The sequence below is a fragment of the Scomber japonicus genome, chromosome 12, assembly GCF_027409825.1.
Source record: "Scomber japonicus isolate fScoJap1 chromosome 12, fScoJap1.pri, whole genome shotgun sequence".
NCBI classification, from domain to species: Eukaryota; Metazoa; Chordata; class Actinopteri; order Scombriformes; family Scombridae; genus Scomber; species Scomber japonicus.
The window spans coordinates 19,224,442-19,252,067 of NC_070589.1; the positions used below are offsets into that span (position 1 = coordinate 19,224,442).

Below are 27,626 nucleotides of genomic sequence, written 5' to 3' on the forward strand. Positions count from 1 at the left end.
TAACTCAAATTATGAGAGGAATTTTCTGTGATATACATACACCTTGAATCCTTACTATTACTTGTTAAAGGGACAGGACCAGGGAAAAAACACCTCAAGGAAAAAAGAAACTCTTACAGAACTGACTATTTTAAATTAAACATTTCACAGGAAGAAGTTTTAATCAGTCTGGTTTTAAGGCTTTGTATTGCAATATAAATGTTCAGTAAATTTACTAACAGGAATTTTAGAGCTCACTATGATTACATTTTTACAGTCATCCATCTCACTTTTCACTACCAGTGACTCTGCTGTAGCAACATTCATAACTTATTGTTGGCAAATCAACCATTTATATAACCTGAAGAGACCACTCACCATTTTGTGTTCATTGTGCCATAGTCACTTTTATGTTATGATCAGTTTAATTAGTAACAGTTTCATCAGTATTCTTGTATCATTTTCCCCTTATGTCTGTTCTGTTGGGCTTTTTTGGACCATCTTCTTATTTACCTTCATGCTTCCTGCTCTTTTACACATTTAAACTTTAATACCTTTTAATGTATTGCAATCATTTAACTCCTGAATAAATCAAAAATATGTTGCTTAGTCCAAAAGGTGCTGTTGCATAAAACATTAGACCTGTCTATTTTATTAATTCAAATAGTTTGAAGGGTATTTCTAGTCGCTGTTGCAGTCATTGGTGTCTTTTAAATACAGAATGGGTCTATGGTGTAGGCTAAATTGTCGAAAATATTTTTTGGAGTCTTATGATCAGCCGGCAATTTTTCCTCCAGCTAAACTGGCCTATTGGAGGAGCGCACCGCGCAGCCAATCACAGGCGCATGCTGCTCAGCTCCACTAATCGTGGATTAGCCACAATCGACTGCAGTCCACAGCCCTGGGAGGGAGAGGGAGGCTCTGCCATTCACTACTCACTCTCTATTTTATTATTAGCTCACTTGGATCTGGCAGCGGGGCTTTTTCTCAGCAGCAGTGACTTTTTTGCATTGCGCAACCAAGTAGACTGCACATATTTGGATCTCAGGTAAAGGTGCGGGGATACGGCCAGAGAGAGAGAGAGAGAGAGAGGGGCAAATGATTGGGGATCGATGGAAGCCGCTACTGTAGGGCAGATAGTACTCAGTTGATTGGCCCTTTAATTGAAAACCACACCGTCGTAACACCGCGCACTGCTCCATTTTCGCTTCCCCATGTTCAGGACGGCCAATTACCCGACGGTGGATCCTGCGCCCACCATCATGCACGGTACGTGGTTAACCACGGGGTGCCGAGAAAACACGCCCGTGGCTGTGGAGAAACCCAAGAAAAAGGCGTTCAGCTTGGTCAAAATAATGTCTCTGAGCAACAAGAAAGGGCACGGCAACCATCCGCACCACAACAACAACATACCCTTTACCATCCACTGTCACATCGGGAAAGAGATCAAGCACATTTGCAGCAACTGCAGCCGCGGGAACGACACACAGGACGGTGAGTATTGGCTCAAGCCTGGTGCGGTTTCGCCCATATACTAGCCCTGCAGTACTGCCATCCAGGATATACTCATCATTATGTGGCGGTGGCCATGCCCGTGGGCTTCTGTGCGCGCTTGACAACCAGATCAGGCGCTCCATCATTGAATGTGCTTTGTTTCTCCTTGATATGTGCTTGTGTGATCATAAGATAATGATAATGTGTTATAATTTGGAGTGGGTCTTTGTGTATCTGTTGTATTAAAATGAAAACGCAAAGCGACAGTGATTGACTGCTACTGGTTGTGGTAACTGGCTCTAACTGGATCAGAACTTCTTGATATGACTGAGCTTTGACTTGAGCTGCTACTTGTTGGTTCAAATCAATAATAATAATAATAATGATAATAATAATGCATTGAAACATGAATCATCATACATGTGAAGCTAAAGTATTTCTCAAATGTACTCATCAATCCCATACAAATCATTTAAATGGCATGAAGCTGTGCACAAAGCCATTTCCAGTTCAATGTCATTACATCATCACTCAGCCATCTTGGTATGCAAACAAGTGTTTTTAATTCAAACCAGCCACTTTAGTTGCTTGTATTACAGTAATGGAGAATGCAGGTTACATGCAACAGAATGAAGATGGGATAGAAATGCTAGTGAGTGCCTGATGTAATGAAAATGGTTTGGATACTTGAAAGAGGATTTTCTCTTGTTCCCTTTACTTTGCAGATTGAACCCTTCTCATTACTGCCAGGATTGTGTCATGATTGTGCTTAATTACACCACGATGCACTTAAATTGTGGACATTCTGTGTTTTTTTGCCTGAAAATAGTTCTTAGAAAAAGATTGGGGCATTAAACATTGTATTTGTGGGCAGATTTTAGAACACACAGAAGGTTAATTTTGCCAGAAAGAACCACAAATAACTGTTAGTGAATTATTTCCAAAAGGCATGCTTCTCTTGCAATTTCAATGTAACCTATATCAATAATGTGTAGAGTATATGTAGCCTGTAAAGGAGAGTTTGACTATGTAAAGTGATGAGTCTCTTCAGTGCAGTTACTGAAAGTCATCCTCACCATTCTGTCGACATCAATCTTGGATGTTATTTGACTTAGATTTAGTTCTTTGACTTCCCGTCATTATCTTGCGTTTGGACCTTTAATGAACTAATTTGAATCGCTACTGGATTCAATTAGCATTGACAGTGGAGCTATTTATAAAACAATGTGCTGGCAGGATTGCTAAGATTGTTGGCTCTCAGGCATTAGTGTGTTCAAGTAATGGTCTGTGGGACTGATTTCCACTGCATTACTGTCACATTATTTATCATACTCTTCCAGAGCCCTGGGAAGGTTACTGCCCTGCATGTGTAGTGCTATGTCTATATGTTGGCATACACCATGAATGCGAATATGACGTAATTATTTGAAAACAAGCCACCAGTGAGTTCCCTGACAGCATGTCAAGTGTCATCATATGATGACAACAAACGCTACATGCTGGGCTAGAGGTCACTTCATACATCTAGACTCTAGTCTCTTACTCAGACCCATGGCTTATAAAACTACAACTATTTTTGGGATACTTAAAGGATGATGCCAATGTTTTTGTACTCTACATACATTTTTAAAAAACACTGATGTCCATTCACTCTGCAGAGACTTGAACCTGTCTTAGTGAGGTGATAAGTTGAAAAGGTATGCTGTCTTTGATGTCAAAGTGAGATTTTTGTTAGTTTGACAAGAAATGAAAGCAGATATGATGTATTACCCATCTCAAGTGAGAATTAAGTCCCCCAAGTTGATTTTCATACTGTATGAAAGTCCGTGGAAGCCAATGGCTGCCAAGAGGCTACATTTGGGAATCTGACATGCTTCTAAAACTGTTAGTAGTTGTTAGGATTTTAGTTGAGAAAGAAGTTGTTTTATGTGAATACTGTGACTGGCTAAATTCAGCCATTTTGCAACAACACAAAACCAGTAGAGAATGTGTCTTGGTTTATACTGCTTTCGACAGACTTCTTAAGTGTCAGTTTTAACCAACCCAGTCAGTCTAGTACAGAGACAGAACAGCGTGGCCCAACATCTGTTCCTAATAACACATGATAGTTTATTTATGATAGTTTAACATTGTCCACACAATTGTAAGGTTTCTTGAGAGCCTGATCCCAGTTTGAATGGCTCTTTATGAACATCCTCTTAGAGCTGAGACCTTAAAATTAGTTTTCTGATCACATGGGCAGCTGTTGCTGTTTTTGTAAGCAGGGCTGCTTGTAGCCTTGGAATGCAACAACTTCCAAACATTACATGTATTACAGCATTTTATTCATGTAGAAATCTGTGTTGGAACAAAATGCTTTTGATGTCCAACCGTACGTATCCGTCTAAAAGGGCTGGGTCTTGTGAATATTTGATGAAGAGTAGAAAGATTTCCCCCTTAATGAGGTGCGTGTCTGTTTAGTGTTTTTTGGCAACACTCAGTGTGATGCAGCCTCAAACTGTTTAGACCCCCTGCGCAGTGCTATCTGATATGCAGGTTTGTTTACCCTCTTCCAACCTCATCCACTTACTGGGGAATTCAGGAGGCCACTTGGCACAGATTCTTGCTGCTTTGGATTTTTGTAAGCAAAAGCGTCTGCTGCATTTACTGCTAGTTACCAAAATATCACCACCTCTGCATCCTCACCTAAACTAGACCTGTGTGTGTGTGTGTGTGTGTGTGTTTTTCCCTTATAGCTGAGGAGGTAGAGAGGCTGGCCGCTATGCGTGCTGAGTCCTTGGTTTCCGGTACCCACACTCCACCCATACGTCGTCGGAGCAAGTTTGCCACTCTGGGACGCCTCCTGAAGCCCTGGAAATGGAGGAAGAAGAAGAGCGAGAAGTTCAAACAGACCTCCACTGGTACATGACATTTTTTTCTTATTTCTATGTTAATGCTAGTACAAAGAAAACACATGCATAAACAGTACTGCTTCCTGAAACACCTGTGTATATACCCTGTCTGGTTGTGGAAATGAAATTCAATGTATGCCTTGGCCAAAAGAAACATTAAGTAAGTTCCAATCTCCAGGGTGATTGAAATGCGGCAAATTGATGCAGCAAAAGTGCAGAGTTTCATGTTTTGGGGTCTCTTTAGAGTTCCTTTTGATCTCGCAGCGTTGTCAGGGGCGAGTGAAGGACACACTCTCTTCAGATGTGGCTGTATTTATTTTCCTTGGCTGACACATCCTGAATTGTGCTGTCAGCCTGGTTGACAGGAGGAGGCACGTTGTCAGACTGTATTTCATGAGTTGGGAGCAGAATTCTTCCCTTTTTGTAGAGGATGAGCAATTGCACCAGGGACCCAAATCTGGTCTTAACAGGACAGGATGTTCTGATTTAGCAAATATTATTAAATTAGCATTTAGCTGGTGTGAATTTGCTGAATGAATCAGTCTCTGTCTGATTTGATCATGTTGGCTGTGAATGCCTCACTGCTCTCTTGCTGCTCATGTTGTCAGTCTCTTATGTGATGACGGGGATTAATGTGGTGTCCTGTCATCTCCATCACTTGCCACAAGCACAAAAGATGTATACTTTCAGTTGATATTACTTTCCATCCAGACTTTGCCTGTTACCGTTTCCTGTTTGTTTCTTCATCTGCCCCAACATTTCTGTCGGGAGTCTCTGTGGACTAAGCTATTTTTAGTATGACACAAGAAGTACAGAATAATCTATTTTTGAGCTCTAGATGCCTAACCTTCTGATGTTTCACTGTAGCTTAATAGACAGTGTGTGCTTGACGAAACAATCATGGAGATCTTGCTTTTTCATTGGTATATTCATACTGTATACTGCATGATAACAGCATCTCTATGTTGTGGTGAGGACAATAACCAGAACCAGCCAACAAAAGCCCCTTTTTCTGTTATGGTGTTAATGCACAGTGGAGCTGAGTCAAAATGCTCTCTTCATTCCTTTTGTTATCCACTTGTTTGCAAAATGGTGCTGCCTCCAAATAATTCTTTGGCTGGCATTGTTCTATCCAGTCCCTTTTGATAGCAGCATGGTGGTGGATTATGACCAACCAGCATACCTCAAAGGAGTGGCTTTTGAGAGGAGTGCCTGCATGGATTCAAATTGTAGGTGGTGTACAATCTCACGAGCAGTTCCAATGCTCAGGCCAGGTGCTTTAGACACAGTGATGCACACACACACACACACTGTCGCATTGCATTTGGCAAGAAGCTTGACGCCATCCTTCAAAGCCCCAAAGAAGAGAAATGTGGTCTGCACTTTTTGCAGCAGGCAGTGGAAAAGTAGAAGTTTCACAAGCATGAGCCAATGGAATAAATTCAAATGATTGGAAGTAGCAGTGCCAAAACATGGGCCACAGAGTTTTAATCGCAGTTTTCTGCCTCTTAATAGTGCTTCCAGCACCCAGTTAGAGAAAACAGATAAAACTATGTTTGTATTTTTAATATCGACTTTGGTGAGCCCTTGATTTACTCTGGTGTCACCAGCAGGTTGGGTCAGAGTGAAATATTTTGACAATGATTGGATGGGTTTCTGTTAAGTCTATTACAGATATTCAAGATCCCTATAGGATACATTCTGCTGAATGTGTTTATTACTCGACTTCAGCCATCATCTAATGACAGTCTCAACAGCCTCAGTTTAATCTGTGTTTATGGCAAATGTAGAATGCTAACAGGCTAAAATGACATGGTGAACATTGAATTAGTCTAAATACCAACATGCTGGCATTGTCATTGAGAGCATGATCATAGCATACTGATGTTAGCATTTAGCTCAAAGCACCTCTGTGCCAAAGTACAACCTAACAGCCATAGATGATTTGTTTTGCACATTAGTTGATTCATAATTTTTTATTTACTGTGTTTGCAAAGCAGAGGGTAATAGGTGCTGGTATACATGAAGTTGACCTGCTTGAATGCACTCTGTTGTTTCCATGCAGTGACTAGAACAGCACTGTTGAAAACAACTAACTACTGAGTGACTTCATGTAAAATTTCGGAGAGTTATTCCTATCTACTTTTACTAACAATAGGTTATCTTAGATCAGGGCTGATAAATGAAACAGATAATTTGGAGAAGGCTTTTGTAATTTTCTGCTCATAATGAGCCCCGTCCCAAAAAAGATAGCACAGTGTAATCATTTACTTTCACTTTTTAACTGGAAATTTTTTGATGAAAGCTGCATGTAGAAGGACAAATTTCTACTTATATCATCTATGAAACAGTATTTACTTTAGTTGACCTGCTGCAGCCCAACTATTGATCTGGGCTCTTAAAATGGAACATTGCACATTACACCTCGTGTAATTAGTCAACACTGACTTGGAAACCAATTTATACTTTCCTTAAAGCCTGGAATTGGACGACAGTAATGTGACACACACACACACGTAAACTGATGCCACAATAATGACATACTTGACTTAATTTATTGCAGAATGCAATACTTTGCTTGGGCATTAGCTGTTAATTTTCCAATCATGTTGTTTAAACAAACAGGAAAGCTATGCTCTGCAGAGGCTCTTCATATTAATTTCGTATTAAAAACAGATTTGATGGTTACATCTACAGCTGCTATTTATGCAGCACTGCTCTGATCTTGGACGGAAATGCCCCTACCTACTCTCTTCTTGTCTCCGCAGTTGCCTGTGATGCCTTCTTCTGTTGATTATGTTTTCTCTGTCAGTAGGGAGCAGACCAGCCACTAGGCATGCAGATGTTGTCGTAGATAATTGGACACTGAGTACAGTAGAGGATTATGAATATGCTGTGATATTAAGCAGATGAACACTAGCTCTGGGAGACTGCACTCTTCACCTTAGGAAGAGACGAAGGAGGGCCTGACCGTTGGATGTCTTATCATGCTATTTATCATGCTCAGTACATTCTCACACTGAGCTTGTAGGCTATTGGGATGATATCTTACTAGATTCATAGATAAAAAGAACTTGCATGATATTATCTCTTTATGTTTTAGTACAATTGGATTGAGGATTTACCTATGACATAGCAGCCATCTCAGTGCGCTATTCTTGCTGATTATTAGCATTATTAATACAGATCACAGATTTTCTGTCGACTGATAATACACTGTATGAAAGCAAAATCAAACAGCAAATTATTGCAAACCTGCTGTATTCTGAGTACGTGTCAAGGTCTCGTTTAGCTATACCCAAGCTTCTGATGTGTGAGCCTTAATGCTTGAGCTTCTCATTGATAAAAGACTCCATGAAAGTTTTAATACAGTTTTTGTGTGGCTCAGGCTTAGAGAATTGCCTTGGTAAAAGCCTCCACTTTGAGCTACTGAGCCTCAGGGTTGGTAGGATGTGTTCTGACTATCTGGGTCACTTCGCAGTGGAATATATTTTCTCGCTAAAAAAAAAAACTAAGCGTAGTGTTCTCAGATCAATACATGCTGTACTCAGATATGCCAGTTTCATTAAATATGCCCTCAGCTGAGTCTCCCTGATGAGTGTCTAAACCTCTCATCTTGGTGCAGACTGACTGGACACCACTTGGGCCTTAGTGGACTGAACACAGGCTGCCCAAAATAGCACTTGGTTTACATTAAAGGCATTTTCTGAGTAACACACTGTGATGATATGAAACATTATACTGTGTTCCAAGAGACATACCCAGTACTTTTGGTATTGATCAACTCTACAGTAAGGCTCTTTAATGTCTCAGTCATGTTTTAGTGTATATTCCTCAGCTAGAAATTGTATTTGCACTTTATTTCAAACTGATAAGTTGTTATTCTTTTGGCATATTCAATCAGACTCAGGATTGATGTTGCTGTATCATGACATCACTAGCTTTTGCCTTGTATTACATATTATGTTTGCACATCACCATAATCAGAGTGTATATTCAGCAGCTGTTAAACCCAGCACTGCCAGGAAAAAGAACAGCCAGATCTCAGGCATTCATTAGATGGTTTATTAGGGTGTTGCCAATCATACAGCCAGTTTCGCAGACTCTTAGTTGGTTCGATATATCGTTCATGTACATTTTAAAGAGGACTGGTAAAAGTAGCCCCCCTGAGCAGAAGACTATTGCCCCATTTGACTTGCATACTCTGGTTGGCATACCAGCTTTTGGTGATTAACTTCAAAATCCTTAGAAACATCAATACAGCTGATTTGAACTGAGGAACTTTGCCTTTTATACATTTTTGCTACTTCTTTCAAGGCACAGAAACACAAATCAATACCATGCTTAGCCTTGGAGTCAAACTGGTTGTCTGTAATACCAACACATTCATGAAAATATTGAGTACAATCCTTTCCAGGACTTCAGATACCACTTCAGATACCACACATATTGTGTGGTGCATAGGCCAGCACGCTCCCAACCTTGCCAGCTTTGTCCTTAAGGCAGGCACAAGAGTTCTGGACAACATAGTGTCTGGCAAAAGTCCATGAGTCATGAAACCAGAAGAACAAGAGGCAAGAAGAGCTGCAACCTTTGGGCTTGCAAACTTAAGGTGCTCTGCAGTGATTTGATCAGAACCACTTGCTTTATCATTAGATGGCTGTGCTATTGCTTGATATAACTCATTGGTTGTAATTCCCAATGTATCACTGTTGGCAATATTACACACTTTGTAGGTGTCACTTTTTAGACTGTTAAATAAAGCAGAGTAATGTTTCCTCCACAACTCAGCTATTTTGTTAGCTCCAGAAGCTCCCTCTATAGATCATCGTAGAAATGTATTACCCTGGTTTAGAGCTCTCACCTTCATCCAAAAGTCAATGACATTGTTACAAAGTAGCTTATCAGCCAGTCTTGCCTCATGACTTTGTGTTTGCAAACACAACAAACAACAAATTTATACCTAGCATTGGTGTGCCTTTTTGCAGTCATGGACAGGCCCCTGTCTGAGTCTATCTGCCATAAGCCTAGCCTTGTATGCCTTCTTAGTTTCCACATTATGTGCAGCGACATGCTTATTCCAACCAGGCTTGATGTTGTGTGCCTTCTCAGAGTTTTAACGTATGAGCTGCTGGCCTTCCCACAATACCATCATACATAGCACAGAGGGCTTTATGTTGAGAAATTTCACTACAATTTATATCAGAAGACATAATTGTACCCTTGGGATATACATCACTCAAGAGGGCATCAGTTCTCCCAGAGTGTACTACAATACATCCTCATTTGTGAGCTTAGCCCAATCCAATTTAGCCTTGCAGGCATTATTAACCTCATAAATCATCTCATGAAGACTATCAACATCAAGAATCATAACAAACGGTACATGATCAGACATGGATGTCTCATACAACATGTTTATTGATTGTGGAATAGTATGGGCATCAGCAGTGCAAATGCAATGATGATGTGTGCCAGGCATCATTTATGTAAAGAATAGCTACAGTCCTGCTCACCATTATTGGCACCCATGAAGTTTAAGTACATAATGTGGAATATCTTCTGAAAAAAATTAATCAAGTGAAAGATTTATTGTCTATAGAGAACTTGTGTTTGATACAAAAGAGCAAATGATAAACAACAATTTAATGGGAGGAAAAAATAAAAAAACTTAAAGCTTGCTGTGTCACTGGTATTGGAACCCTTTGCTGTAAATCAATATGGAAACACATTATGACTGACCTGCGGTAAATCACAAATCAGAATCACCTGTGATAAATTGTCTGTGCCCGTGTGACATGAATTAGTCAATGAATGATGACTTCCCTGTTTTAAAAAGCCATCTGTTATCTCCTGTTCCTTTGTCACAATGGTGAAGACAAAGGCGCTGTCTGAGGACATCAGAAGTGTGATTATTAGCAAACACAAGACCTCCAAAGGGTATAAGGCCATCTCCAAAGACCTTGGTATCCCTGTTTCAACGGTGCGTAATGTTATTAAGAAGTTTGCCAAGCATGGAACTGTCAAGAACCTCCCTGGACGTGGGGGGAAGAGGAAAATTGACAAGAGAAGTCTTCCAAGGTTGGTGCGAATGGTGGAAAAAACGCCACGTCAAATATCCAAAGACCTGAAGGCCAACCTGGAACAGTCTGGGGTCAAGGTTTCAACAAGTACCATACGCCGCACATTAAACCAAACAGGGCTTTATGGGTGAAGGCCAAGGAAGACACCATTGCTGAAGAAAAGACATAAAAAGGAACAACTTTGCCAAAGAGTACCTGGACAAACCACAATCCTTCTGGCAAAATGTTGTGTGGACAGATGAAACAAAAATAGAGCTTTTTGGCAATGCACACCAGCAGTTTGTTTACAGACCGCACAATGAAGCCTACAAAGAAAAGAACACCCTACCAACAGTTAAGCATGGTGGAGGATCCATAATGCTGTGGGGCTGCTTTGCTGCATCTGGTACTGGAGGCCTTGACTTCAAGAGCTTGAACAATTTGCAAAGAAAGAGTGGGAGAAAATACCAGCTAAGAAGTGCAAGAAGCTTATAGATGGCTACAAGAAACATTTGGAGGCTGTCATCACTGCCAAAGGGTGTCCAACCAAATATTAAAGTGGGGTGCCATTATTGCTGCACATGCTGCTTTTTCTGTTTCTTATTATGAAATTACAATATGTAAGTTGAAAAAACAATTTTCTTTGTTAAATTACTTTGGACCTCCAATTAAAAGATCCTGATAATTGGTACATTTCCATTTATTTCTTAAGATATTATACAGGTTATTATCTTCAGACCTAACATTTATAACTGAATCCCAACTTTTTGTGCCATAAAATAGCTGCACCTCCTCCTCCTCCTCACTATTCCCATAGTAAGATCAGTTGTGGATTCACCTGACCTGTGGACATTGTAATTAAACAGTGTGCTTGAACCTGTAATTCCCACCTTGTGTGGCTCATAATATCTCTGCACAACAGAACCTTCATGTGAGAGCTCAGGGTTATACAGCATATCTCTTCAACGTCATTGCATTCAATGCTCTCTGTCGCCTGCAGTGACAATCCATTGACAGTTATCATGGCCAATTTTTTTTATATTACACTAATTAAACCAAAATAGTGTTTTGATGACAAGCCAGTGCCCTTACTCAGGACTCAGCTAGCTTGCAGACTGACATTTTAATTTCACCAGTTTCCTCTTCTATTGTTTCATGAACAAAACAATTTCTGTAAAATCTAAAGACATATCCTTGTTAAGGCTTTTGAGTTAATGGCATTGCATAACGGTACGCATCCCATGTAATAGCAGTTATGTCATAAAGCTTTGAGTAATTACTTTTCATTTTGGATGAAACAGCAGTCTAATCCCTGAACATATTACAGCACTGCCAGTCTAGCATCAACCTTTTAGCTTTGGGTTTCCCCACTCTGGCAAGGACTTGGTACTGATGATTTATACAGAGATTTGTTGTTTTGATTAACATTTTGTCTGGCTGACAACTAACTTTAAAAGCAAGATGTCATAGCCTAATTGAGGATGGCTTTATGCAGCACAAAGGTTTTTGTTGGTAGATTTAAAAATCAAGTTATTTTGATAAAAAAGGGTTGATATAGACATGATAAAATATGCTGCGTTTATAAAATATGCTGCATTTTTAAAGGGTGATATGAGAATTGCAACCTTATTGTAACATATGTATTTTCATGTTTTTATGGTGCACAGTACAACCAGGCAAAACTTCAACATTTTTAAAATGTTTTTATAATCGTCAAAAGTAGAGTTGTCGCTAAAGAGGGTTGTAGGAGTACAAAAATCTTCTGCCAAGAATTGATTATTCCTTGTTTTGAAATAAATAATGGAAAATTCAAATTTCTGTAGCTGCTGTAGATTGTAATGAAATTTGAGAATACAGGTACAGGTGTCCTGATGCCTGTGGTGCTTTGGGGAAAAAATCAAGTGAATTGGTTGCACTTATGAGTTTTGTTGACTCTGGGTAATGTCATTGATAAGTTTTAGTATTGCCTTGATATATTTGACCTAAGGTTAAATTTTCTCCCTCTGGGGGAACAATTATTTTGATGCAGCTGCCAGCATTAGCACCCAAACTACATTTCTACAAAGGGTGCAATTTCCTTTCATTTCATGGTGATATTTTGGTCACGTTATCAACGCCCACCCACCCCCACCACCACCACCAAAAAAAAAAAGAAAATATTCATTGCTTAAGTAATTCTTGGCTTGGAGCTCATTTCAAACTGCCTTCTCTTGGAAAACCTTTTGAAGTATAGAGTGATATTCAACATCTGGTAGTCTGGAGGAACTCGTAATGGAGCATACTGTTTGATGATAACTTGTTCTGAAGCACAGAGTATCCAAATTTCTGCCCTGCAGGGCTGCCCGTCTGACATTTGTATGACTCTCATTTGTGTTTTTTTTTAATTTTAGACTGTCGGCATTTGATTTTAAATCCTCCATGTTGTGTCAAGTTAAGTCAAATCAATTGTATTTGTATAGCCCATTATCACAATTCACAAATACCTCAGGCAGCTTTCCAGTCTGTAGAGCAATACAGCATGCTCTGTTCTTTGACCCTCAATTTCAATAAGGAATAACTAAGGATAACATAATAATAATGGATTTATAATATTTATGTAGAATGTAGTGGAGAGGATGCCAAGCAGCTTCCAGGTCCCACCAGAACAGAACAGGACCTGAGTCATTTGACCTCCATCAAAATAAAGACCTGGCAGGAGGACAGACTGCACATGCATACATAGGAGACTCACATCACACCATTCACATACACAGGAGAGGTGATGAGAAATTACATTAGTCACAGAGAGGAGAGGGAGAGGGATCCATGGGTTAAAAATTTCAGAAAATAGCACAGATAGCCAGGAAAGTAGAGTTGTTCTAGGATGGGTGCTGGTCCAGTAACACGCTTGGGATGAGAGAGGACAGGAGGAGAAAATAAGGAGAGGGGGAGAGAGGGACAAACAGCTCAGAAGCTCATGTGCTTGTGACTAAGGTCAAGGATGAGAGAGGTCAAGCTGTCAGTATTTTCATGAATCCACACTGAGGATGTATTAGCATTGAACACGCCGCTTTCTGACAGAGCTGCGACAGCACTCTCGGGTCATATGTAAAGCACACATGGCACAATATGTGATCTCCCCTCTTAGGCAGGAGCTACAGAGGCCTGCAGGGAAATTCCTGTGCAGTGTGCTCAAGTGCTGATCCTAATTTCACATACCTAATTGGTTTGTGTGCAGGGGTAGATTTAGAAGTAAGCATCGTGATTTTTAACAGCTTTTTTTCAGCCTGCTGATCGAAGACGTTATGTGCCTCTACTTCTGAAACCTATAAATAGAAGCAAGCAGTAGCTATGGGATATGCTATCTTGTGCATAATGCATTACTATGGGAAGTGTTGTTGGAATATCTCTTTCCTAAATACTGCTTCATCCTTTATCTCTTTTGTTCATCTCTGTGTTTTTAAACTTTAGCTGTTCAGAAGAGTCACAGTTTGACAGATTGTTATCCAAAATTTTAATACTGCCATTCTCTTAACTGAAGTTGCTTGGAATTTATGATTTTATCTTTTATCAGATAAAAGATCAAAGGATGTACCATTAGACATACACACATGCAGCAAGGCCAGTAATATACTGCAGATACAGTAGTGTTTTGGTACATTTGTCTGGTGATATTCTTTATTTGTGTTATTGTCAATGAATAGTGTGATAGATGTTCTCTAAAATTCATTGTTCTTCTCTGCCCCCCTCAGCACTGGAGAGGAAGATGTCAGTGCGCCAGAGTAGAGATGAACTGATCAAGAGAGGAGTGCTGAAAGAGATCTTTGAAAAAGGTGAGTTACTTGATAATTGCCTTTTATGATGAGTCCCTTTTGTACGATCTAATAGAGCTGGTCTTGGTTCTATCTTGGTTGTAAGTTGCAACTGCAAGAAGGAGTAGAGTGGTGGTGCATTACATTGGAATGTCTTAAGGTATTCATCTCTTCATTAGTCAGTAGTCTCTGAAGTGCACTCTTCAAGATTTGCCATGGAGTATCGAGAGATATAATCTTTCAGTATAGAAAGTTAGTAGTGTTTTATAAAACTCTTTGATCTCAATTTGATGTGCCTCGGACACCACACATTAAAAGAAGGAGAGTATGGTTGAGGCTGACAGCAGTGTGCTTGATGCCTCAGGATATCGGAAACAGTTGAGAAGCTGAGAAAGTGTATAGACTCTTGCCAAGATGTGAAGAAAGCAGATGAAAACAAACCTAACCTTTTTTTTAAGACTCAAAGACACTGAGACTCGAGTGATCTTGTGAATCCAGCTGCATCGCAAGTTAAGTTTGTATGCACACAAAGCAAACATTTACCAAATACAGCCTCATGTCTCTGACACTTGTATTATGTTATCAGCACTGACATCACCCTAATATATAGATATACTATAATTAATTTGTGTTTCAGTTCATTTCAATTAATTCTGCTCTGGTATGCCTCAAAATAGAAATGGATCAGGTGGGGCCAAAAAGAAGAAAGAAAAGAAATCCCATAATCATGTGATAGGCTGCTGGATTTTAAGCAGCAACTAGTCTCTACCTTTTACTGCCACTCATTGTGCCTGGATTTAATGTGGCACACGCCAGTAAAAACCCACAACTTTCAATCGCCACCATGTCTCCAGGTCTGCACTCAAAGATACAATCAAATCTTACCCCATGGAGATGCTTCAAAATGAGGATTTTTGATGGCCTATGTATATGAGTCTTGTATGTCTTGTATATTTCAAATGAATAAGAGGAAACAAGTAGCACAAATACATTTTTAAAAGAATGTCTGGAAGTTTAAAAGAAAGTATAGCACGAACCCTCCTCCCCACATCTCCCCCAAATCTAGCAGCTAAGCTAGATTGGTGTTTAAAAGGCAGTTCGGCTAAGGTTAAGTGTGGGGATTTGAGCTGGCTCCCAATATGAATGTGTTATTTGTTTGTCTGAATATGTGAGCGGCATGGTGAATAGCACTGTCATCCTTTTAAAATGTGATCATGCAAAAACCATCAAACGGCTCAGCACTGTAAAAGAATTAAAAGGCAAACCTTCTGTCAAACTGCTTGGCTGACACCCTTCCTTTGGCTGTTGTGCACTGATAAAGGGCTTTTGGGTCGTTAAACAGTCTTAAGTTTTGAAACAATGTGGGGGAGACAATTCAAAAAGCTAACACCCCAAGTTAGATTTTCTTTCTTAACTTTGTTTGAACCATTTTCTTGGGAAGTGCCTTACTTGTTCAGTTAAGCACTTTTTTGACGCTTGTATATTTCTTCTCTCTGTTCAGCAACTGTTGAATTCAGGTCCTCAATGGATGGCGGCATCTCCACTCAGGAGCCCTCTATGAAGTCATCTATGGTTTTGCCCACCAAGAAAACCGTCACCTACTTCGGTGACCTTCAAGATACCCCAGCCAAGCTTCCACTGTACCACAAGCAGCCTCCTGCTCTCCCTCCAAAGCCCTTCTCTAGGATCCCAAACCATAGCACAGGTCAGTTTGGTTACACCACTCTAATCACTTTAGGCTGTGTTTTTTTAAATTATTACTACTGCACACCTTATTAGCATTTCACTCTGTTTGTCTATAAAAGTGAAATGCTCCTGCTGTATAGATAGTGAGTACTTGTTTTGACAGATGAGACATGACTGCTTTCGCTTTAAACCCTACCTGCGTTGCCACACATGTACTCAGGATTATAGTAGTCTCATTAAATTCCCCCGTGGTTAGGTCAGCTGGGCTCTGTCTGTCATTGTCAATCTGTCAGTCAAAGGGAAGTGGCATTACCCCGGCCTAATTCCATCCTGCGCTAAAGTCTGAGCCTGTTCTGATCATCCATTTATCTGTCTGTCCCAACAAAAACACTGCACAGAATATTATACAAATTAACCCTGTAGTGTATGTGTCCTTTTACACTGACTTTCTTTCCCTTCAGATTCTTGCCAGCCAATGAAGTTGCCCTGTATGCCCGGGGTGAAGCACTCTCCTCCTCTGCCTCCCAAGAAAGTGATGATTTGTGTGCCTCCAGGGGGGCTGGACTCCACCACTTCCCCCTCTCCGTCTCCCAACCCCCTCAGCACACTCTCCCAAAAGTGTGCCCCTCCCCAGGGCATGCTAAACCACCACGGCACCCTGCTGCCCTCCCAACTCGCCTGTCTATCCAGTCTTCACCAGAGTCACGGCCATCCGCTCCAGCTTCAGTACGGCAGCTTGCATGCACCCAGCCGCATCATCGAGGAGCTCAATAAAACTCTGGCACTCTCCATGCAGAGGTTTGAAAGGTTAGTAGACATCAGACATCAGGTCATTAAATCTGATTGTCCTCCAGTGAAGTTGGGGAGGGATTATAGATTGGTCTCCGTTTGACTATCCATCTGTACATCAATTATTATATCTTTTGTTGGATTTTTGGGATCTGTCAACATTTCACATTGGTATTATAAAAATGACATAGATGGATCTTGTGCTGTAAAGTCATAGGTTATTGCTGATTGGCACAGGGGTTTGCTGGTGCCATTGCTGAAACTGCAGTAATTGCAGTAAATACATAAAAATGACAATAGACCATCCTCTTTTTTTTAGGTTTTATGATTGTGGCAACTTGTCTGCAACTTTCAAATATATCTCGGCATTATTGAGGTCGCGTCCTGCCATGTAGCACTGCTGTACAGGTCTAAATCAGTACACTGCCTCACAGGGCAGCATGGCCTAATTTTGAAGTAAATGTGTGTATGTGTGGGCACAGGCGCATTGGAGTAGGCGTCCCTCCAGCAGTTGGACTGACATAACATGACCAGCTGCTCTTTACAAGAGTGCGTTTCTTCGTGTTTTGAGAAAAGGGACAGGATAGTGGATTTTGACATTATGTAACCTCTTACATTAGGATCTCTGTTTCACCAAAGCTACTTGGGCACGGATAAGGAAGTAATGGTCCTGACATTGCTCACAATTAGTCTAAAAGCCTGAGGTTGTTATACAATAGTGGCTCATCGTAAGAAGCTCCAACTAAATTGATTTAATCAGTCTATCAAACTATCAAATGTGTCACTGGTTAGCATGTACATGTAAATGATGGCTATTGAAAGTGAAGTTTACTTTTGTCACCTTGTTTTGAATAAAACAAGTTTTATAATCAGTTATTCTTCTCTTCCACTGTGTAGTTCAGGGGATTGCATGGTATTGCGTGGGACTGCACAGAGTTGTGTTTTGTGTGTATTCAGGCTCTTTGTACTTTGGTTTCATTCATTCTTATACTTGGATTGGATTAAGAACCCACAAAGCTGTCATTACACAATGTGCCAGAAGCCCCCTTTAGTAATTTAAATTGTTTCTCCTCTCTTGGTATAGAAGGTTTGCAAGGGTAAACAAAAAAAACAATAGTTGCTCACTATGAAACATCATATAGAGCTGGAGATGAGATATTATCCTGTAAACTGGATATTTGCCCTCATTGCCAGGGGCTCATCCTCTTGCAGGGCCAAATAGTATGGTGAAGCATGACCCATTAAATTAATACTCAGATTTGATTCAGAACCAACAACCACATCTCCCTTTCACTTCAATAGTTCCATATTGCACAGTGGTGGTCAGTGTATGCCACTGGACAGGAGAGAAGTGCCATCTGTGATCATCGACTATGAGGACGACAAAGAGAACATGCCCGATGAGTCTGACTACGAAGATCTTCCCAGCATGTATAAGGATGAGGACGATGATGTGGATGATGACGAGGACGACGATGAAGATGATGACTCCATATTTACAAGTGAGTGGCAGCAGTCAAGGTGGAGAAATGGATAGTTAGAATTATTATAATTATTGTGATGAAGTATTGTGATCAGGATTATTAATTGTGATGACTTGTTTCATCTTTTGAAACAACATTGCTTCTTTCTCTCATCCATTTGTTTTAAGGTCAGGTAAAGACAAGTTGTGAGGAGGGGTGATAAATGAAAATGAAAATTGTCTCTTGGCAGCAGATTTGTCTTTGTCTAGTTTATAAGAATAGCTCTTGTTTACGGATTTGATGACACATTAGCTTGACTAATCCTGATAGACGGCACTGCTAGATTCACCTGAAAGCGCCAGGAATTCGGATATAGTTTGACCTTCAAAGCAGAGACAAAATTAGTTCCACAGAAGTGTATCCAGGCTCATGCTGTCACACAAACACTTTCACTCCCCATCTCTTGGCAAAACTGCTGAACTATGTGCTGAGCTGCTCGTGTGTTTGACACTGTGCATCCTTGTTTCCACATGGGTGCATGTTGGGAGTTTTTAAAGGTTGTGATTGGTCATGTGTGATGGAATCGCTCAATAAACCATATCATGACTTTTAAGGGGCAGTTAAAGTAAGATTATTCCTTTTTAAAGGTGCAGAAAATTGACTCTGAATCACCCCCCCCCCCCCCCCCCCCCCCCACAAAATCTATATACAAGTATACATTTTGTGTTGTGTGCAAAACGATTGAGGACACCCAAAACATGAAATAGTGAATGAAATAGTGAATAGAAGTATAGTATAGTATGGTATAGTTTATGCCATAGTATTGATCTATTCCTGATAGTAATGAAAACTGTGTGCAGTTGTTTAAATTGTGAAATAAAAAGCTTATATAATGTACAATTTTGGTGCATAATTAACCTGAAGATTAATTGTACACATCAACTCCAGATTTTATTTGTAACCTTTTTGGAGATCGTTTCACTAAATGAGGATCTGTGCATTATGCCTGGAGCTCCTCTCGTGTTTGACCGTGGTGTTTTGGTTTAGGTACCCTGGCTCAGAAGGTGCTGAGGAAAGACTCTCTGGCCATCAAGCTGAGTAACCGTCCATCCAAAAGAGAGCTGGAGGAGAAAAACATCCTGCCCATGCAGACAGATGAGGAGAGACTGGAGTCTAGGCAGCAGATAGGCACCAAACTCACCAGGTGAGATGCATACACACATGCATTTTTAAACTAGAATACATTTACACACATGCACAATTTATATGCCAAATGCCTTCAGCAAATTTGGTTGATGTTGCTGTACCCAGCTGAATAACAGATGCTTGGAAAAGGCAATGACTCTATGCATTTTGTCTTACTTTGGGCTGACAAAGGCTCAATATCCTTGGTAATAGAACTGTGACTCATTCTAAAGCCGATGAAAATGTGAGCCTTTTTTCTATTGAAACACTTTTACATTCTTTTTTTTCCTTCTTAACATTCGATAAGGATAAACGCTTTATCTCGTCAAATGAGGCTCTGAAAATGGAGCTGACCTAATTTCAGCAATGCATCACCCCTCCTCTGTGAGCTCTCTCTCTCTCTCTCTCTCTCTCTCTCTCTCTCTCTCTCTCTCTCTCTCTTTCTCTTTCTCTATATCTCTTTCTCTATATCGCTCTCTCTCTTTCTCTCTCTCTCTCTCTCTATCTCTCTATCTATCTATCTATCTATCTATCTATCTATCCCCTCCTCCTCCTTGTTCAGTGAATCACCACGGTGATGCATGTGCCAAACCATCTCCACCCGACTCCTCCACACAGCAGCACTACGCAAGCCACTTCTTACCGGCAGTTTACACACACATACTCTACACTAGTGCAGTGTGTACGAATCACAGGAATTTGTATACATATGTCGAGATCATAGATGCGAGTTCTAGTAATTGAACAGATCAAACAACGTCATGTTTTTCCCCAACAGATCACAGGCCTCATTTGGTTTTGCTCTGTTCTTTGAACATAACTTGCCTGTCTGAGTGAAGGGGATGTAATGATGTGTTGAGAGGAGAAAAGACAGCCGACAGGATGGGTAGAAATGAAAGCCCCGATAGTATAATAAGATATGAGACGTGGGAAATATGGTTGCAAGGGAGGTAAGGGATATTATCTAGAGACTTTGGCACACAAGCCACTATTCCCCACTGTGATTGGAACACAGCGCATGTTCCCAGAAGGCCTGCCTGCTTAGTTGTCATGTTCCCAAAAAGCTCTGTCACAGTGTCCTTTGCACAGTGTCATCCGATGCGCAATTCCCAATTTCATGGTTTTTGCCGACAACATTGTGTCCTGATGTGGCTTGTGCCAGTACAATAAGAATTGTTTATGATAATGCTATTCTAGGACAAGCTGACCTCAACTTGCTGTAATTCTGTTACCCTGATTCACTGTAGACCCTTGAGACCATTTTTATCTCAAGGGTGAAAACCGAAGGAAGTTTTCCGTTTTGTAAGCTGAGAGCAATGCTTCATCTTTTGCTTGTGGTTTTAGGTTTTTGCTGTCTTTAATGTCTTCAAATGTATTATGTAGTATATGTCATGTAAGAGACAGTTTATTGCTGATTTTACATGACTGTAGTTTAGTGCTGGAAAGGTAACATACCATGGGTTTAATAACTGCTGTGGCTAGACACAAAGCTAATGAGAACAGTGAAAGTGAACCAAAACGGTAAAGTTGGGAGCTGTGAATGAGCTGACATACTCTCATTATACTCATGTTTCTACATTCTACGTATTTTTGATAGTGAGGATCACCATGTCTAAATTGAACCTGGTTAGGATAGAAATTGTTTCATAAGGAGCATTCATATGAAGTTTTGTTGACTAGTCTGTGCATGTTTATTACAGTGGTTGCGTTCTTGCTGATGTGACATAAGGCTCAGACAATCCTGGGGGGCGGAGAGTTCTGGTCTGAAAGAACAGGAACCTTGAAGCGGGAGAAGAAATGTCACAAGATTAGATGAGACAAGCCAGTCTGAACACAGACCTATCCCTGCATACAGTAGTTTACAGGGTCGGGCAGTTCAGGATGGCTGTCGGATCTAACGAGACAGAGACAATCATTGATCCAGATCTACTGCTGCAGGGTCCTGACACAGTGCTATAATAAGAGTCCCCAGATAAAAGCAGTCATTTCAGCCTCTTTTAAATTAAGGAAATTTGAGATCAAAGTGTGTGTTGTAAGAGTAGGAACCTCTCCCATGATATGCTGAGGTGTCAATTGAGTTATTCAACATCAGATGAGAAATTAGTCTTGAATATCTGGCTTTTACTGGCTATCCTCCCAGCGTTTTTTCTATGCATTATCATGCAGATAATTCTATTACAAGGGAGGGAATGGTTACCATGGCTGACTGAAGTACACCTGTCAAGCCACAATGTGGCAAGAGCTAAATTATCTAAATCTTTCAACTGTGCAAAAGAAGCTTTGTTTTAACTAGAAGTTAGTGCTACTAAGGAAGGAAACATTAAGTGAGAACATATTTAATTCTGTTTTGAACTAACATAACATTTTTTTTCTCTAAAGGCCAGGGTTGTCAATTGTAAAAGTACTCAAAATCTCAATAAGACAACCTTGCTAGTGGTTACTCTACAGAGAAGTGTCAAAGCAGGGAATGAACACTGTGTGAAATGTAGAGGAGAAGAACAAGAATCAGTCAAATTACCCAGGTGTTCTTTCTGACAGTTAATGATGATTATTTATTTGCATTTTTCACCATTATATTGATTCAGTATTGCCTTGCTGACCTTTTGTAGTTCTATGCTAACCATGGATGCATGTTTCTCACCAGGCGCTTGAGTCAGAGACCCACAGCGGAGGAGCTAGAACAGAGGAACATCCTCAAACGTGAGTGTATTCATATTGTAGATACAACATTATCTTTAAGCTGCTACAGTGACTTCACAAATGACAGTGACAAAAGTACCAAAAAATGTTCTTTCTAACTGCGTGATGCATCAAATAATGTATCCTAGCAAAGCATGTGTCCATATGTGTAACAGCCTTTTATGCACACAGGCTTCATATAATGCAGCCTGGTGTTTGAGAGGCCTTGTTATGTGAAAGCTAGTGGCATACATCTCTCTCTTTTATTCCTTCTTGGTCTGCCTTTTCATGCAAGGCACGCAGGCAGCAGGGCTCCCAAAGGAGTCATGTCCAAAGAGACTGGTTTCATAGATCAAACACATACAGTATCAGAGAGATGCAGTTCTGCTGTCTGGGACTCTACGCCTTTGACATCAAAGACTGATTTACCAGCAGTTCCTCCTCTCCCAGAGGCTTCTGCATGATTGGCAGAGTGCAGGAGGAAAACACAAAGTCTAAGAATTCATGAGTGACATGTCATGTCCTCCACATCACTCACACGCCTACAGTAGCAAGGTTAAACAAACAATGCTTCATTTTCTAGAGAGTCACCGTCTGGAATCCAAAACTCTGAGTAGTACTTGAGATACAGTATGTCTTCAGCTCAAGCGCAAATACAGTTTGACTGCCGAGGCTTTTGTAAACAGAAGCAGTATCCCAGAATGCCTCTTGTTTGCTCTTGTTTCTTCTTTTAACTTGCTCCTCTGAGCTGGAGGTTTGTGTGTCAGTAATTGACTTGGAATATATATCACACAGACACAATTTTAGCAAGACGTGTGAATGTATACCAACAGTGATCAACATTTCTTCTGCTTGAAGAGAAAGATATTTTTATCCTAACTTAAATAGGTTAATCACTTAATCATAAACATTGAGCAAAAAGCCGTTTGACAACTAGAAACGAACAAGGCAATCATTCTCCCCTGATACCCATCCCTAATAGTATTAAACAGCCAATCATGGAAACTATTTTAGGCTTATTTTTTTAGAAACTTATCCAGTTTAGTGTTCATTCATTGCCAATTAATGAACAATATTATGCAAATTGTGTGTTTGTTTCCCTTTCTGTAATTCTGTAAACACTGTGTTTGTGCTTATAGTCACAGTATAACACTCTTAATTCTCTGCAGCTCGCAATGAGCAAGAGGAAATGGAGGAGAAGAGGGAGATAAAACGAAGGCTAACAAGAAAGGTGAGTCCAAAATAGCTCCAAAGGTGCAAACCCACACTTGATCTTTTAAACACTTGGATGGGGCAAAGAGTTGGCCCAGGATAAACAAACGCTGTGACAGTGACTCGTCAGCAGTGAGAATCTAGTCCCTTACAGGCCTAGCACTGTACTGCTCAGATCCCCCCCAGGAGACACAGTTGTCCTTGTTGCCCTTGGCCCTTCATCATGTTGGCTGCCAAATTCTTCGACCCCATAGGGAGGTGTTGAGCATGTTCCCATCACTTTCAATTAAATAATAACACTTTCTGCACACCTGCAGACATACTGTTCAAAACACATATCTCACAGCTGTTGGAAAGTATGACAACACAAAGTATGTGATGGTATACATCACATACTTAATTATATACAGTATACAGTGTGGAAACTTTACAAAATGCTCATCACACTCCTATCATCACACATTTACAGAACATTGTACATGTTATATGAAAAAACTACCTGAACTTTAGGGCCTATTTTAGAGTATAACTTAATAAATAAGTATAATAAATATTTTTTTTTAAAACAGATAATATATCAGCTGATTTTCACACAAGATAAACAAACATCAGACATACATTTGGCATTTCTGTATTTTTGTGGTTTATTGGCTACTGTATATACTGATATCTGTGATAAGTTGATTTCGGTTAATATATCTGCTTTCATATATCAGTTATATTATTAAATATTTTTCTCTTTATTTCTTCAGTTGGATGTTTGAGCTTCACTGTGCAAAATGACGTATGTGCAGAGTTTGACACAAGGAAGCTGTTTTTACTAAAATGGGGTTAGGGTTGGGTTAGGCTTCAAAATGCAAGAGTTTAAGGCATGTACCTACTGTACATGAAAGCATGATTTGTGACATCACAAGTCATATGGAGCCAATCACCATCCACTATGTAACTGGCACAAGTATGATGCTGAAACTTGAAGCCTCCGGTGCACAACTGAATGTTGTTTTGCATGTTCTTTGTTTTCATTCAGATCAAGAGAGGTATCGAAGAATGTAATCCATGCCTTCGGCTCTGCACTGTACTTTACACTTATCAGTGAATTAACCTGGGCAAGAGAGCTGGTTAATTGATACAACAAACATTATTGTCTATTTCTGTGATTTTGATGGAGGACTCTGCGGGAACTCGAATGTTAGTTTAATGCACTGATTCAATAGACTCCCTGAAAACCAGAGCAGAGTTATATTGAGCTTCTCTTTGATGCACCTACAAAATGCTATCTTTAAGGACTTGTGCAATATGTAAATAATAGAAAATAGCTCCTACCTGTGTCATTGGAAAGGAATACATTCATTTCTAGTTTCAAACTCTTGTTTTTCTCTACTCTTCTTTCAGCTGAGCCAGAGGCCCACTGTAGAGGAGCTGAGACAGGCCAAAATTCTCATCCGATTCAGTGACTATGTGGAAGTTTCAGATGCCCAGGACTACGACAGGCGGGCAGATAAGCCCTGGACCCGGCTCACAGCAGCTGACAAGGCTAGTATCGCTTACACTAATCTTATAGTTAAATTGAAATAATCTTGAAATCCCTTCTTGCCTGTTTTCAAATTTCTTCAAGCACTATTGCGCTCCTCTTTCCTCTCTGCGCCTCATATGACGCAAACACTTACGCAGGAGAGGTAGGAGGACACGTTCCTTCTCTCTTGTTACAGCAAGTTCCACCTCAGCTGTGTTGTTCCCACTTTGTGAGTAAACACCCTGGAGCAGTCCTGCTGCTCACTGCCCAGCGGTCCATGCTGCTGACTTTTAATGAGTTCTTCTTTTTTTTTTTTTCAGAGCAGATATGTGCTGCCTCCTTTTCTGTGATAATGCACTTTTCTCTGAATACCCTAGGTCGCACCTGAGTACCACTCATGTGAAAATCACGGGGATTCAGCATTTGGATTACGCAACAACTCCCTTACATAAGAGAGTAATCGGACAAGCAGTGCCTCAGGACCCCTCAGCCTCAGTGCTGCTCTGCTGAGATTTTATTCCCCCAGCTTGAACCATCAATGTCTCGCATAGATTTCAATATTGTTTGTTCTCCTGTCACATAAGCATCCTCCCCAAGGCTGGAGACGTCCCCTTGAGTCATGCTGAATAGCAAAAGCAGTGACATCACCCGGCTCGGTTGCTGTCACACATGACATTTTGAGATGGGGTGTAGGGTTGTTAAAAAACAGACTTGACACACCAATGTATTTCCTGGGACCTTGACTCATCACCACTATCAGAATTTTTTTGCAGCCATCCTGCTCTTGGGCAAGGCACTTAACCCTCCAGTGCCATTAGTGATGCTAAGGCTACGTTCACACTACAGACCTTAATGCTCAATTCCGATTTATTGCTCAAACCCGATTTTTTGTTTGGCTGTTAATATTACACTTTTAAATGTGGCCTCCTGAAGTGACCCACATGCTCAGTTGATCATTAGTGACGTCACGCACAGAATGGTGTTTACGGAAGCGAACATGGCAACAGCAACAGCTGGTGAAGTTACTGGTAGTTTCACTTATGGTCTAATGTTAAAAACGTTGTGTGGTGGCAGCCGGCAAACTTATGAGCGGGTGAAAAAGGGTTAAAAAGAAGGAAGAGGAGAAAGAAAATTAATACTTTAATGATGTCTTTATGCGGAGCATTAGCTGTGTGTTAGTTGTGTGTTGCTCCAGAATAACATCAAAGTCACATTAAATGCGACCTGACTGTTCAGATTGCGGTCGCATTCAAAAAAATCTGATATGTATCCAATTCAGTACCACATTTGAAAGTGGCCTGAATCAGATTTGGAAATGTCAGATTCAATGAAACTTGCTGTTCACATTGTCAGAAACAAATCAGATATGGGTCACATTTGAGCCAACAAATCGGATTCAGGTCACTTTTAACAGCAGTGTGAACGTAGCCTTAGAGTCCATGATTCACTGGGCATTGTCTCCAAGGTGAATGTTTATAACTATATTAATGGGAAACAGCTTTGGTCTGTACTCAAAATCTCCCCAGAAAACGTTTTAAACCACATTGTCTCTTACTGCAGTCATAGTCCTGCTGGCTCATGTTCAGTTGTCTTTTTCATACTGAAAAACTACAGGGCAGTGACACCAAAAAACATACATACTTGGATGGTAAAAAAACAACTCCTAATTGTAGAAAGATATTGTTTTAATCTATGAAATCCCTGATATTACCTCTACATTATTATTAAAAAGCACAAAATGACTACCTAAGTAGAACACCAGCAACAGATACTGTATTATTGTTCATTCTCTTAGATGTCTCAAGAAGGAAATTGAAGGTTCTTGTGATGTGAGAAGAGAATTCAGCAGAATCAATCATGGCCTCCAGATGAGGATAATTGATGTATGAAGCATGCTAAAAGGAGGTAGAGTCAGGGCTTAGAGGCTGCAGTGTGTGTACTGTAAGCCTTGGCTGTTTCTCTCTCTCAATCTCCCTTCTTTTTTGTCCTTTGCAGGCAGCTATACGTAAGGAACTCAACGATTTCAAGAGCAATGAGATGGAAGTGCACGAGTCAAGTCGCCATTTAACCAGGTAATGTGCATTTAAGCAGATCTGCAGGATTCACTCATTTGCATGCCTGGGTATCACTTCCTATACAGGTATTCATGTCCTGTAGGTATTGGCTGTACAGCCACATGGAGTTCTAGCTTAGGTGATGAAATCTGATGCTACAAAACAATTTTTTTGTCATGTTTGTATCCTTTAGGTTTCACAGACCATAGTAGACCATCACTGTCTTGAGCGGTGCCAGAGCGGCGCTCTCCTCCACTGAGAACCATAAGTGCTGGACAGTAAAATGGTGCCCGTTTCTACAATAAGGCCATGTCTTCAGAAATGCCTTTTCAAGACCCTAACAACTGAGTCGGTACTACACCCAAGATGCAGACACCCACTACTCCATCCACTGTAGTAGCACATAAAGACTCCAGTTGATTCACCTTGCCCCTCAGTGGAATTTGCTCGACTGTCACATACACCTCTCTGCTGAGCTCTCAGGCAGGCGCTCAGTTCTGTGGCGATTGGACAGCGGGACAGTTTTTGTTGATTGATTGACACTTTGTACATCTACTGAGGGCAACTGTATCTTGGCCCATCAATAACACCGGTGGACTTGTCTCTCCTTCTTCTTTATTATGCCGTCACCCCTCTTGCCCTGGCCAACTCTGTAGGAGGATGCAGGGTTGGACCGTTCTGAGCTCACCACATCAGCAGGAGATCCATCTTCACAGCACCTGCTGGGACTTTGGAAACAGCTCAGAAAAAAGACACATTGGCGGGAGGGGTCAAACATCAGAATCATGTGCAATATTTTCTTTCTCTGCTTTTCCAAGGCTATAGCAC

At 40.6% G+C, this 27,626-nt stretch overlaps 1 protein-coding gene across 1 annotated transcript; it reads left to right on the forward strand.

Annotated features, from left to right (window-relative positions):
* Positions 1-1,193: 1,193 nt before the first annotated feature.
* Positions 1,194-26,932, forward strand: LOC128369652 (phosphatase and actin regulator 1-like). The gene is made up of 12 exons (XM_053330731.1): positions 1,194-1,473; positions 4,209-4,373; positions 14,158-14,238; positions 15,719-15,922; positions 16,365-16,710; positions 17,995-18,194; positions 19,203-19,359; positions 21,985-22,040; positions 23,189-23,250; positions 24,624-24,768; positions 26,744-26,816; positions 26,902-26,932. Exons 1-12 carry the CDS (start codon positions 1,194-1,196, stop codon positions 26,930-26,932), a joined length of 1,800 nt encoding a protein of 599 aa, XP_053186706.1.
* The last annotated feature ends 694 nt before the right edge of the window (positions 26,933-27,626 follow it).

What these genes read in the sequence shown, in the direction of transcription:
- LOC128369652 (XM_053330731.1), top strand. Translation starts at nt 1,194, where the DNA reads ATGTTCAGGACGGCCAATTACCCGACGGTGGATCCTGCGCCCACCATC. An exon ending in GTTCAAACAGACCTCCACTG is followed by an intron (nt 4,374 to 14,157) that starts GTACATGACATT and finishes TGCCCCCCTCAG; the next exon opens with CACTGGAGAGGAAGATGTCA. An exon ending in TGATGACTCCATATTTACAA is followed by an intron (nt 18,195 to 19,202) that starts GTGAGTGGCAGC and finishes GTTTTGGTTTAG; the next exon opens with GTACCCTGGCTCAGAAGGTG.